Source organism: Sapajus apella, unplaced genomic scaffold (genome assembly GCF_009761245.1).
Source record: "Sapajus apella isolate SASKATOON/1434 unplaced genomic scaffold, GSC_monkey_1.0 scaffold9, whole genome shotgun sequence".
In the NCBI taxonomy this organism is placed as follows: Eukaryota; Metazoa; Chordata; class Mammalia; order Primates; family Cebidae; genus Sapajus; species Sapajus apella.
The window spans coordinates 23598926-23611470 of NW_022436949.1; the positions used below are offsets into that span (position 1 = coordinate 23598926).

The following is a 12545-nucleotide window of genomic DNA, read 5'->3' on the forward strand; positions in this document are numbered from 1 at the left end:
TGGCTTGCTAGCGAGCTCTCGGGCTGGCGCGGGGCGTGGCGGTCTGCGTCCGGGGCCGGCGGCTCCGCACAAGCTCCGCCCTCCGGCGTCGCGGGGCTCGGGAGGCGCCGGAAGCACTGGGGGCCGCCTGATGGCGCAGGAGGGAGACACCGCACTGGGCGTCGAGATGTGGCGGGGTGCGGGCGGGGCCCGGGGACGCGCTTCCCGGCGCTGGGCCCTGGCGCTGCTCTGCCTCGCGGCGGCTCCGGGCTGGCTCCGGGCTTCGGGCAGGCTCCGGGCTTCGGGCAGTCCCTCCCGGCGCCACTGGCCGGAGCCCTACAAGTGAGTGCGGCGGTGCGTGCAAGGTCCGGGTCGGGGTCGGCGATGGGGGAGGTGGCGGTGCTGGGGCGAGGACCCCCGCGCGCCGGGGTTTGTGTCGGGTCACGTGACGGTGCGGGGGCAGCCCCAGGAGAAGCTCGGAGCGCACGTGAGAGCAAAACTGAGGAATGGGAAGACGCAGCTGCTTGTTAGGCGCAGCCCTGGGACCTTTCCTCCCCTCTGGCCGCTTGGGGCAGACTCAGGACCGTCCCAAATCGTAGAAGAGGAAGAGGAGAGTAATGCTATTTAATGGAGGGACTTCTAGGTACAAGTAGCTCATTTCTAGAGTGGTTTAAAAAAGACTGATTTATTATTTCATCCACTGTCGTTATCATTGCTGCGGAACATTTGGCACAGTTTACTGGGCGACCAACTCGCTCTGGTTTGAACCTGAAATCCTTATTGGGACTGGGACTTCCCAGTTTTTGCACTCAAAGTCCCGCATACCGGGCATCCCCGTCTCCTGTAGTCCTGGGCAGACCGGGAACATTGTCACCGCGTTTGTCCAGTCTTCAGCCTCGAGGTAGGACGCCGGTCCTTAGTCGAGGACAGATCCGCGGACCTGGTAGGCCGATTCCAGCCTTTGTGATAGAAGACACAGCCTCTGGCGATCAGAGGTAGCTACACACAGAGAAAGAAAACATGTTGTCAACATCACGCAGGACAAAGACCAGCAGTTTTTGAAAACAGCTATTTTTTAAAAACCAGAGGCGTCATTATTTTAATTCAATTTATAATGGACATAAGTTTAACTTACTAGCCCTAAGTAATCAACAGCTAAAACTGCACACAACAAACCTGAAAACACAGCTATTTTGAAGGCAGGATTTCCTCTTTGTGGGGAGCGAGTTTTAGGTTCTTCCTGCTGCAGGTCAAATCTGGCTCTATCATCACCAGGGATCTTGGGAAGGTTACTCAGAATCTGTGCTCGCATGGCCTGAGTCAAAAATTAGAAATAGTAGTAGCACTTACCTCATAGGTTTGCTGGGAGGATTAAATCTAGTAAGTGCCAGCTGTTGTCAAACCTAGATATTAGTGTATTCTGCTCACTGAAAGGTTTGCAGCACTTTTTTGTTTTGCTCGATAGATGTACTACGTGGAAAGAGAAGTTTGTGGTTGAAACTAGTTTTCTTGAAAATGTTAATAATAAAATGTTCGTAAGAAGTAAAAATTGGTCAGTAGGAAGAGTTGTAAATCCAAACGATTTGATTTAACATTAGGGCAAGGTGTTGACTATTGCTTTTTAGTGGTTTTTTTTTTTTTTTGAGTCTCAGACATTAAGTACATGCCCCCATCTAATCCCCTCAATTGAATATATTTAAGTTTATTAAGTTCACACTTAAATCATACATTTTACGTTACCTTTGAACTAAAATAGATTTTGCTCTGGGTAAGTGAAATCTCTATGTGATTATGTATTTGTTTAAACTAGGTAAGTGCCTCTAAAACACTGTACCCAAGTGGCAGAAACTTTTGGGAGAGTTGTTAATAGCTTTGGTTAGCATAAAGAGTTTAACTTAAGTTAAAATAGAAATTTTTGTTTGTTAGGATAGTAAAACAGTAGATCGGGCTAGAACCGTGGGGATTCTTAGATGGAAGCTGTTGCCACCACCCTGCCACCACTTCTTTCTCTCCCAGTGCCAGATTATAGGTGACCAGTGCCGAATTCAACTGCAGTGGCCCCTCGAGCCCTATTGCTATGGCCTTCTCCCGTCTTCTTTTTCTTGCAGCACTGTTGAGGTCACCTTCTAACTGATCTCTCATGTTTAATTTGGCCTCTCTCCCTACCCTCTTTTAATTCATGAAATAAGGTTTACTTTATAGCAAATTCAATCTTATCAGATCTGCTACTTAACATCCTTTGAGCTTAGCCGTCTTCAGTTGTAAGGCTCCAGGGAATTCGATGCACACTCTCCTAGTGACAAAATGACAGCCCCTGCCAATCTCTTCTGCCTCTACTCCTGCCTCAAACCCTGAATTCTAGTCTTCCATACCTACTGGAGACCAAATGTGCCAGGCTTGTCTTATAAGGCCTAACGTTTCCTCTGCCTTCTGCCTTAACCTTCTGCCCAAGTATATTAAAAACCTATGCCAGGCCTTCATCTCTTTCTTTGCCCTCCCCACCCCATTCATCTCACAATGATTTGTCCTTCCTTTGAGCCCAAAGGACTTATTTCATTAGTCTAGCACATACCACACTCATTACTTGTTTAATGTCTTTCCAGCTCCCACCCAAGGTTCCATGAGAAAGGGAACAGTGTTTTGTTTCCCTCCTTCTTACTATAGTTCCCTATATATCTAGTAGAGCCTCAGCAAATATTGGTTGAATGAATGTTAATTTATAAGTAAATATAAAATATATTACTCATAATTATCTGAATAATCTTAATGTATGGATTGTAAAATTGAGCACATTGGAAAAATGTTCATTCTGTAAACATTTGCAAATGTCTACTATGATTTGGAGCTATAAAAATTTTAAGACAAGATTGCTGTCTTCAAAATTTTCACAGTGGGATCAGGGAACAGGAAAGCATGTATTATCAGAGTCCTTTTATCATTTGTTATTAAAAAATTATTGGAAGTTCAAAGGATAACAAAATGTATGTTTATATTTATTAACTATGGTCTGACCTTTGAATGGTGCCCTAAAACTGTTACTGGATTCTAAAAGGTGTGAGGAGAACCAATTCCTGCTAGAATCTAAGTAAATGGTTTATTTTTCTTTATTAGACGCTTTGACTTCCGACCAAAACCTGATCCTTATTGTCAAGCTAAGTATACTTTCTGTCCAACTGGCTCACCTATCCCAGTTATGAAGGATGATGATGATATTGAAGTCTTTCGATTACAAGCCCCAGTATGGGAATTTAAATATGGAGACCTCCTGGGACACTTGGTAAGGATGCATCTTGGTCTTATAACTTTGGTTAATTCAGTGATTTGGTTATTAAGTTGATTTTTAGGGAGTAATCTCTATTTAGATGGCTGATTTTAGATCATGTTTATTGGTGCTTCTCTTAGCACATTTAGAATGAGTAATCAAAAATACTTTCAGATTTTGTAATCCTGACAGTAACAAATGTAATCACCATTATCTGTTGTAATGTTATGAATCTGAACCCAGCTCCTGTACCCAGCTCCTGGAAGATGAGAAGAGGCCCAGAAGGGGCAAGGCAGGCAGGAAACACTCTCAATTTCCAGATCCTGTTTTAGTCACTTTCCAGATTAACCCATCACCATGTGAGGTCTGTAGAGTTCCTTCCTGAGACCGGCATGGGGGCTCCTCACACTTACTCTAAGCTCAAAGGAAATTATGAGGTTGTCCACATAACATGCATGCCTCCTATTTGAGATGAGCTGCAGTGGCCACAGCCAGGATGGATGAGGGCCTGGAGTTTGGGGCCCAGAGTGGATATGACAGTAGCAGCATGGAAGACAGCTGAACAGTTGTTCTACTTGATATGCATTTGTGATGTACCACATTTTCTCCTATCAGGTTACCTGGACCCATGCTTATGTCACAGTTGCTCTTATACCTGTATTGTCTTTACACAGAAAATTATGCATGATGCCATTGGATTCAGGAGTACATTAACTGGTAAGAACTACACAATGGAATGGTATGAACTTTTCCAGCTTGGCAACTGTACATTTCCCCATCTCCGACCAGAAATGGAAGCCCCTTTCTGGTGTAATCAAGGCGCTGCCTGCTTTTTTGAGGGAATTGATGATGCTCACTGGAAGGAAAATGGGACATTAGTTCAAATAGCGACTATATCAGGTAAGTTTTGAAAATATGGCAATATTTGATAAACTGCATCAAAATCCAAATGAAAGAAATTATACTTCCATTGAAACATTTCAGTAATGTTTTACTTAGAGGTCATTTGAAAAATGCACTCCTGGAACCACTAAACGTTGGTAATTTTTTTTCATTTATTTTGTATTTTATTTCAATAGGTTTGTAGAGAACAGATGATGTTTGTGAGGGAAGGTGTTCTTTTCCGGGTTCACAAGGGGGCATAGTTTTAAGAACAAGAACTTCCCAGCGCCATGCCCCGCTCCCATCTCCATCCGGGAGATTTAACGGTTTATGTTTAAATTTTGTGGGCGTGGGAAGTAACTAAAAGTCACCCCAGCGGAAGTTTAAAGGAACTCTTTTCATTGCCCAGGGTGGTGGAGGGGGCGTAAAGAGGAGGGAATTTATCCCATGTTAAAAGTCCTTGTCCCCACACCAAGCTGGATTTCCCCTCTGAGGTCCCCTTCCACACTCTTCACGGAAGTTTTCTCTCTTCTTTTTTTCTCTGTTCTCTACCTAAATAAAATCACCTTTCTGCAACACTTGTTGGGTCCAGTATTTACTTTATGAGCTTACCGTGCACCTGCAGTGGTCCCCTCTCTCATTCTTGAGACCAAAAACCTACAATATTCTCTCGGAGTTGTGCCCCCCCATACCCCAAAAAACCTGGTTACATTTGGTTACATGACTTAAGTTCTTTAGTGGTGATCTCTGAGATTTTGGTGTACCCATCAGCCAAGCAGTGTACACTGTACCCAGTGTGTAGTCACCCCTCTCCCACCCTTTCTTCTGAATTCCCAAAGTTCATCATTCTTAGGCCTTTGCACCCTCATAGCTTAGTTTCCACTTATGAGTGAGCACGTAAGTGTTTGATTTTCTATTCCTGAAGAGTTACTTCATTTGGTGTACTTGGAGACCATTATTCCAAGTTAGTGCAAATGTCATTATTTCATTCCTTTTTATGGCTGAGTAGTATTCCATGGTGGGTGGGTGTGTGTGTGTGTGTGTGTATTCACACCACATTCTCTTTATCCACTTATTGATTGATAAGCTGGTATTTTTGCAATTGCAAATTGTGCTGCTGTGAACATGCATGGGCAAGTATCTTTTTCATATATGATTTCTTTTCCTCTGGGTAGATACCCAGCAGTGGGATTATTGGATCAAATGGTAGTTCTACTTTTAGTTCTTTAAGGAATCTCCACACTGTTTTCCATAGTGGTTGTACTTATGTACGTTCCCACCAGCAGTGTAGAGCTCTTCCCTTTCTACCACATCCCGGCAACATCTATTTTCCTTTTTTTAAATTTTTTGATTATGACCATACTTGAAGGAGTGAGGTGGTATCACATTGTGGTTTTGATTTGCATTTCCCTGATCATTAGTGATGTTGAGTATTTTTTCATGTTTGTTGGCGATTTGTCTATCTTTTGAGAACTGTCTACTTGTGTCCTTAGCCACCTTCCCCTTCCCCTGCTTTTTAAATTTTTTATTTTTCAGATGGAGTTCCATTCTTGTCGCTCAGGCGGGAGTGCAATAGCACGATCTCAGCATGCTGCAACCTCTGCCTCCTGGATTCAATCAATTCTCCAGCCTCAGCCTCCTAAGTAGCTGGGATTACAGGCACCCACCACCATGCCCGGCTAATTTTTCTATTTTTAGTAGAGATGGATTTCGCCATGTTGGCCATGCTTGTCTCGAACACCTACCTCAGATGATCCAGCCACCTCAGCCTCCCAAAGTGCTGGGATTACAGGTGTGAGCCACCCTTGGGATTGCTTTTTTCTTGCTGATTTGAGTTCCTTGTAGATTCTGGATATTAGTCCTTTATCAGATGTGTAGATTGCAAAGATTTCTCCCACTCTATGGGTTGTCTGTTTACTCTGCTGATTGTTCCTTTTGCTGTGCAGAAGCTTTTTAGTTTAATTAAGTCTCATCTATTTATCTTTGTTTTTGTTTCATTTGCTATTACTCATGCAGAAGTTCACTTGTAGGTGATGAGTAGCTTATCTCTGAACTTTGAATGTTTCCCTAAAAATGTTCTTTTCCTGTCATAAAAACAAAATGATAAAATATTTTCTACAATTAAATTGGATTTTCTAAAAGAAATAGGGAAAAGAAATCCATAAAATGCCTGATTAAAGGATATGTTAACTATATCTGAAAAAAATTTAGTGATAAATATTTTTATGTTGAAAAATAATAGCTACTATTCATAAAGACTGGTCTGGCACTGTTCTGAGTACCTATATCACATCATTCATCATGACAACTTCTGGAGTTAGCTACTATTATTTTGCCCATTTTACAGATGAAGAAACTAAGGCACAGAGCAATTAAAGTTGCCCAGCTTAGGTTAAAGTTAGAAAGCTTAGTAAGTGGGACTCCAGCCCTGGCAGTCAAGCCCCATTGCCCATTCTCCTAACTACTTTGGTACATTGCCTCCCAAAATATATAAGATCTTATATTTGAGGCCCCCTTGAGCAGTTTAAATATTTTGTCTCTGAGATTTTTTTTCTTCTTTTGGATGTATTGGAAAGTTGCTGAAAGTTGGAATTTTGTTGTGAATGCCACATTGTTTAGTAACGAATTAAGCAAATCTTTTGTTAGTAACTCTTTATGTGACTTGGGTCACATTTTACCTTAATGGCCCATTGCCTCATGTGTAAAATGGAGATGATACTACCATAGCATTTGAGAAGTAAGGCGCTTGTCCACATAATTTATGGAGCATTACATTATAAAATGCTGTTCCCCAAAAAAGTAGTAACATCTGAAATGAAAGCACTGTTGTGAAAATGATTCAGTGAACCCCAGGAGTTGAGGAAGCAATCATGCTTCCTATTTATATAGCTCTTTACCAATGATCTGGATGTGTTAACTCACAGTTCAAGGGAGAGGATAAGATACTCATCCTCTACAAATAAGGAATTGAGGCCCAGCTAGGTAACATGACTTACCTGCCTCTCAAGGTCAAAGAGCTGGATGTAGCAGAATCAGGAATAAAACTGAGATCTTTTAAATGTAACCTAGGGATATTTTAGCAGAATCCACCATGTTGTTTTCTAATCAGTTCTTCTATTTTCTAATTGTGCCTTAAACCATCCCAATACAAAAGTCTATCCCTCTTTTAAAACAGCTCAGTAAAAGCATTAGCTGCTCTTTCATTCCAGGCCTGTTCACACCTTTCCCCACTTACGCCTACATCATTGTCTGAAAATCCTTTTTTCTGACATAAAGTCAATGATCATATGAACAAATGATCACAATTTTTGTAAAATATTTCCATATATCAGTACTTAAATCTTTCAGATCATCTATTTGCCTTGTGAATCCTGTGATTGACCTCTCTTCATGTTACAAAATAGTATTTTGAAGCATCTTGTCTCAAGTATAGTGGTGGCTTTTGAAAGTTGAAGAATGCTAAGAACAGTATCCCCAGTTCTAATACAACAGGCTTTATTCTGTTCCACAATTTTAGTTCCATAAAATTGATAAAGGCAGCTACTCTATTCATTTTACAGAACATGAAGTATTTATTTTATGGACTCAAATTGGAGTAACCAAAGAAAGGTTTTTACACAGTGACAGAATGCAATGTTTGGGGCCTGGCTCTATTAGGCATTATAAATGCCCAAGATGAGAGTTGTAACCATGCAGAGTAGTGGTGTTTTCCAAATATTCGGAGAGATTATTCTGGTCTGGTACAAGATGGTAGGAGAGAGGGTTAGCCATCCTGGAGTCTGCATAGTCCATGAACTCAGCCTAAAATATTTTAAGTTTAGTTGATTTGTTGGAAGAATTTCTGTCATGGGGAGAGTTCAGCAGCATCCCAACAACTCCAACTACAGGGAAAAAAGAAAAGTACCAAACATGCAAGGTAGATGGGACATGGTGCTTGTTCTCCTAACAGTAATAGCCAGCCTTCTAGAGCAGCAGCTCCTCAGGCAGCCATTCATACTTTATGCATAGCATGCTTTACAACAGAAAAGCTCACCTTTCCCACACCTCCATTTTTCTTACAGTCTTGGCCCATTCAACGTTTCCTCTTTCACAATTCTTTTTTTTTGTTTGTTTTCCTTTTCTCATTTGCCTCTGAATCCAAGATTTGGTGAGTTGGGTAGAGAAAGAGAGTTTCTGCATTTGTATAATTTTGCTTTGATTATAGCTTAAATGATTGCAGAATTAGTATGTAAGACAACTTCTCTTTATACACCTATCATATCTAATGTTTAAATTTAGAAATATCTTGTGCGTTGAAAAATGGGATAAAAATTGGCTGAGCTTGGATTCCTGTTATGAAATGCAAGTTTGGAAATTCAAAACCGTCTTTTCTCACATGCATCCATAGTCTTAAGTTAGAACATTTTACTTTAAATTATTATGATTAGGCTGAGCATGGTAGCTCACACCTATAATCCCAGTGCTTTGGAAGGCTGAAGCAGGAGGATCACTTGAGGCCAGGAGTTTGAGACCAGCCTGGGCAGCACAGCAAAACCCTGTGTTGCCCAGGCTAGTCTCAAATAAAAAAAAAAATTAAAAATTAGTTGGGTTTGGTGGCCAACACCTGTAGTCCCAGATAGTCGGGAGGCTGAGGTGGGAGGATCACTGGAGACCGGGAGGTCAAGGCTGCAGTGAGCTGTGATTGTACCACTGCACTCTAGCCTGGGCAACAGAGAGAGACCTGTCTCAAAAAAAAAAATATTAACATGATTAACTTTGTTCACTAGGTAATTTTGTTTTGTTTTTTAAACTAGGAAACATGTTCAACAACATGGCAAAGTGGGTGAAACAGGACAATGAAACAGGAATTTATTATGAGACATGGACTGTAAAAGCCAGCCCAGAAAAAGCTGCAGAGACGTGGTTTGATTCCTACGACTGTTCCAAATTTGTGTTAAGGACCTATAACAAGCTGGCTGAATTTGGAGCAGAGTTCAAGAAAATAGAAACCAACTATACAAGAATATTTCTTTACAGTGGAGAACCTACTTATCTGGGAAATGAAACATCTGTTTTTGGGCCAACAGGAAACAAGACTCTTGCTTTAGCCATAAAAAAATTTTATTACCCCTTCAAACCGCATTTGTCAACTAAAGAATTTATGTTGAGTCTCTTGCAAATTTTTGATGCAGTGATTGTGCACAGACAGTTTTATTTGTTTTATAATTTTGAATATTGGTTTTTACCTATGAAATTCCCTTTTATTAAAATAACATATGAAGAAATCCCTTTACCTAACAGAAACAACACTATTGGCCAGGCGCGGTAGCTCACACCTGTAATCCCAACACTTTGGGAGGCCAAGGTGGGCAGATGACAAACAAGGTCAGGAGTTTGAGACCAGCCTGGACAATATGGTGAAACCCCCATCTCTACTTAAAAATACAAAAATTAGCCATGCATGGTGGCTAAGTTTAGTCCCAGCTACCCAGAAGGCTGAGGCAGAATTGCTTGAAGCTGGGAGGCGGAGGTTGCAGTGAGCTGACATCACACCACTGCACTCCAGCCTGGTGACAGAGCAAGACTCTGTCTCAAAAAAACAACACACTCTAGTTTATAAACCTTAATTCTACTGCTCATTTTTCCTCTCATCACCAGCATCTGGTTTTCACGGGGTGATTTTATTTTTGTGATTTTTTTAGCCTTTCTTCCTTAGTGCAGGAAGATAAAATGCACATCAGCAGAATCACTGCATATTAACATCTCAGGACTTTTCTGTTGGAAAGAAGCTGAAATTCGTACTATATTGACCAAAGTGATCAAGTTAGGTTACCTTTATTTCAATTTCCGAGCCTTTTTTAGTATGGAGCCTTTGTTAATGTATCAGTTATGTAGAACCTTTGGACCCAGTTATAGATACGGTGTGCCAAGATTTTTAAAATACCTTCAAAAATAAAAAATACCTTCAGTGACATCTTCATGGTGGGAGCTCTCTTTTCTGGTATGGCAGTTATACTTTTAAGTGTGTTTTGGTAGTTTAGACTGACTTTACAAGTTGAATAACTTTTGGAACCAGGTTTAGTATAGTCTGGTTACATTCCATTCACCTAACTTGAGAGATTTGTTTGGACACCATAACTGGAGTGGTTGTGCTTCTGGATGTGGCAAATCCAGTGTTAACACACATTTCTGGCTGGCATTTTGGAACTAGCTAGTAACTGGCTTCTGTTATTTAAGCAACCTAACATTTCTATATCCTACTTTCCTTATCTAAAATGATTCATCTGTCAGGACCGCTGTAAAGATGGAAGTTGTATATGTTTGGCAGGTCACAGTGAATGGCAGGGATAATGATTAATCAAAGAACAAATTGTCATCCTTGAGCTTGCCTAATCTAGTTTATCTGCCAATCTTTTCTGGGTTTTGTAATCACCTAGACTTTAAGCTGATAGCCTAGTGTTTCAGCGGTTCTTCCAAGGTCTGGGGTATGGAGGTGTATAGCTACAGACACGTTTGAGTAAACAGGTACCTTCTGACTTCTTTACTGCTTCCTCTAGTTCTCCCTCTTCCCACAAAGCTGTCAGCGCAGTGGAAGAGGTTGCACTTCTCCGAGAGAGGACATGTTCCTGCTAAGGTCACCAAGTAGCTGTGCTTTAATCATTAGAGCCAGACAAGCTTTCAAGGTCCTTTAAGTATCTGATGATCAACTGAACACGTCTCTATTCATGGAAAAAACACCAGTCAGTAAGAAGATGGAGTGGATATCGGAGAAAACAATTCATATTTAATATATAAATGTACCAATTATGTGCTTCAGTTTCAACTAACATTCAAGTGGTTCCTGAGAGGTTAGTACATTATTATTGAGCTCTCATAAAGAGCTTAATCATAGATATAATTAACCTGATCCAAGTGAGTAATTGGACCTTAGAAAGGTTAAGTGAGCTTTCCCTGGCTACCCAGCTAGTAGTAATGAAGTCAGGTCTTGAACCCAGGTTCTGCTGCCTGAATGGAATGCACTGTATGGGCTTTTTGGCACCACTCAAAGTGTGGTCCTCAGACCGGTGCCTGCCAACCAGATGTTACTGGTCTGTGGGGAAAAGTACAGATACTGACAGGAAGCTTTTAGAAACTTTTACAGCAATTTGTTGGAGTGTTTTTGTTTCTGTTGAATCTAATTTAAAAAATTGGAGCTTGTATTTTATGTGTCTTTGGTCTTACTTTGTCTAGGAATTCATTTTTACTTTTTTTTTTTAAAAACTGTAGTTCCACAACAGTCTGAAAATAACCCAGTCCATACAGCTTGAGAAGCCCTCCACCATACCATTCTGCCTACTGCACTGAGGGAGTCTTCCTCAAATACAGAGAGAACTTTCTTTCACGCCTCTCATTTAGCCTGTCTACTCCCGTTAATAGTGCCTAACCATTCCAAATGAATGCTGCCTCTTTAACCTGCTAATTTTCTTCACAATGTCACAAGAAAACTGGCTCTGTGCATTATCACCATCTAGCGGCTAAACTCGGGCAACACCAACTTCTACCAAATTCTAAGGAAAACTGCTCTGGGAAAACAGTACAGGATTTTGGATTTCCAGAACTGCCTTGAAGAGACAAGGATTCTTGTACCAAGTTTTTGTCCAATGCAAATCAAAGAACTTGGTTACATAGGAAAAACAAGTGAGGACAACTGTACCTGGAACTTTTAAACAAGATTCTAATCGTTACATTAAAACGGCATTCAAGATTTTTGGCCAGGCACAGTGGCTCACACCTGTAATCCCAGCACTTTGGGAGGCTGGGATGGGGAGATCACTGGTCAGCAGTTAGAGACCACTCTGGCCAATATGGTAAAACCCCATTTCTCCTAAAAATACAAAAAAAAATTTAGCTAGACGTGGTGGCACTTGCCTGTAATCCCAGCTACACATGAGGCTGAGGTAGGAAAAAAAAAAAAGCTTTCAAGATTTTTACTGTTCCTAAGAATTTTAATGAAGACAGAAAGTACCATAGATTCTACTACAGCACAGACAGCATTAACATTTACAAAATTGTTTTGTTTTGTTGAGATGGAAGTTTCGCTCATGATGCCCAGGCTAGACTGCAATGGCACAATCTTGCTCACTGCAACCTCCGCCTCCCAGGCTCAAGCAATTCTCCTGCCTCAGCCTCCTAAGTAGCTGGGATTTCAGGCATGAACCACCATACCACCCGGCTATTTTTTGCATTTTTAGTAGAGATGGTTTTTCACCACGTTGGCACCTGCCACCACACCCAGCTAATTTTTGTATTTTTAGTAGAGAAGGGGTTTCACCATGTTGGCCAGGCTGGTTTCAAACTCCTGACCTCAGGTGATCCACCCTCCTCAACCTTCCAAAGTACTGGGATTACAGGCGTGAGCCACCACACTTGGCCTACAAAAGTATTTCTTAAGAATTAAACCCAT

At 41.2% G+C, this 12545-nt stretch overlaps 1 protein-coding gene across 2 annotated transcripts; it reads left to right on the forward strand.

Annotated features, from left to right (window-relative positions):
• The first annotated feature begins 18 nt into the window (after positions 1–18).
• CLN5 (CLN5 intracellular trafficking protein) lies at positions 19–9506 on the forward strand. 2 transcript variants are annotated; one of them, XM_032277403.1, is made up of 4 exons: positions 19–321; positions 3091–3256; positions 3916–4141; positions 8917–9506. In XM_032277403.1, the coding sequence occupies exons 1-4, from the start codon at positions 131–133 to the stop codon at positions 9429–9431; spliced, it is 1098 nt and encodes a 365-aa protein (XP_032133294.1). In that variant the 5' UTR covers positions 19–130; the 3' UTR covers positions 9432–9506. The 2 variants fall into 2 exon arrangements, with proteins under 2 accessions (XP_032133294.1, XP_032133293.1); XM_032277402.1 differs by lacking the exon at positions 19–321 and adding an exon at positions 520–622 and having other exon boundaries at positions 8917–9503.
• The last annotated feature ends 3039 nt before the right edge of the window (positions 9507–12545 follow it).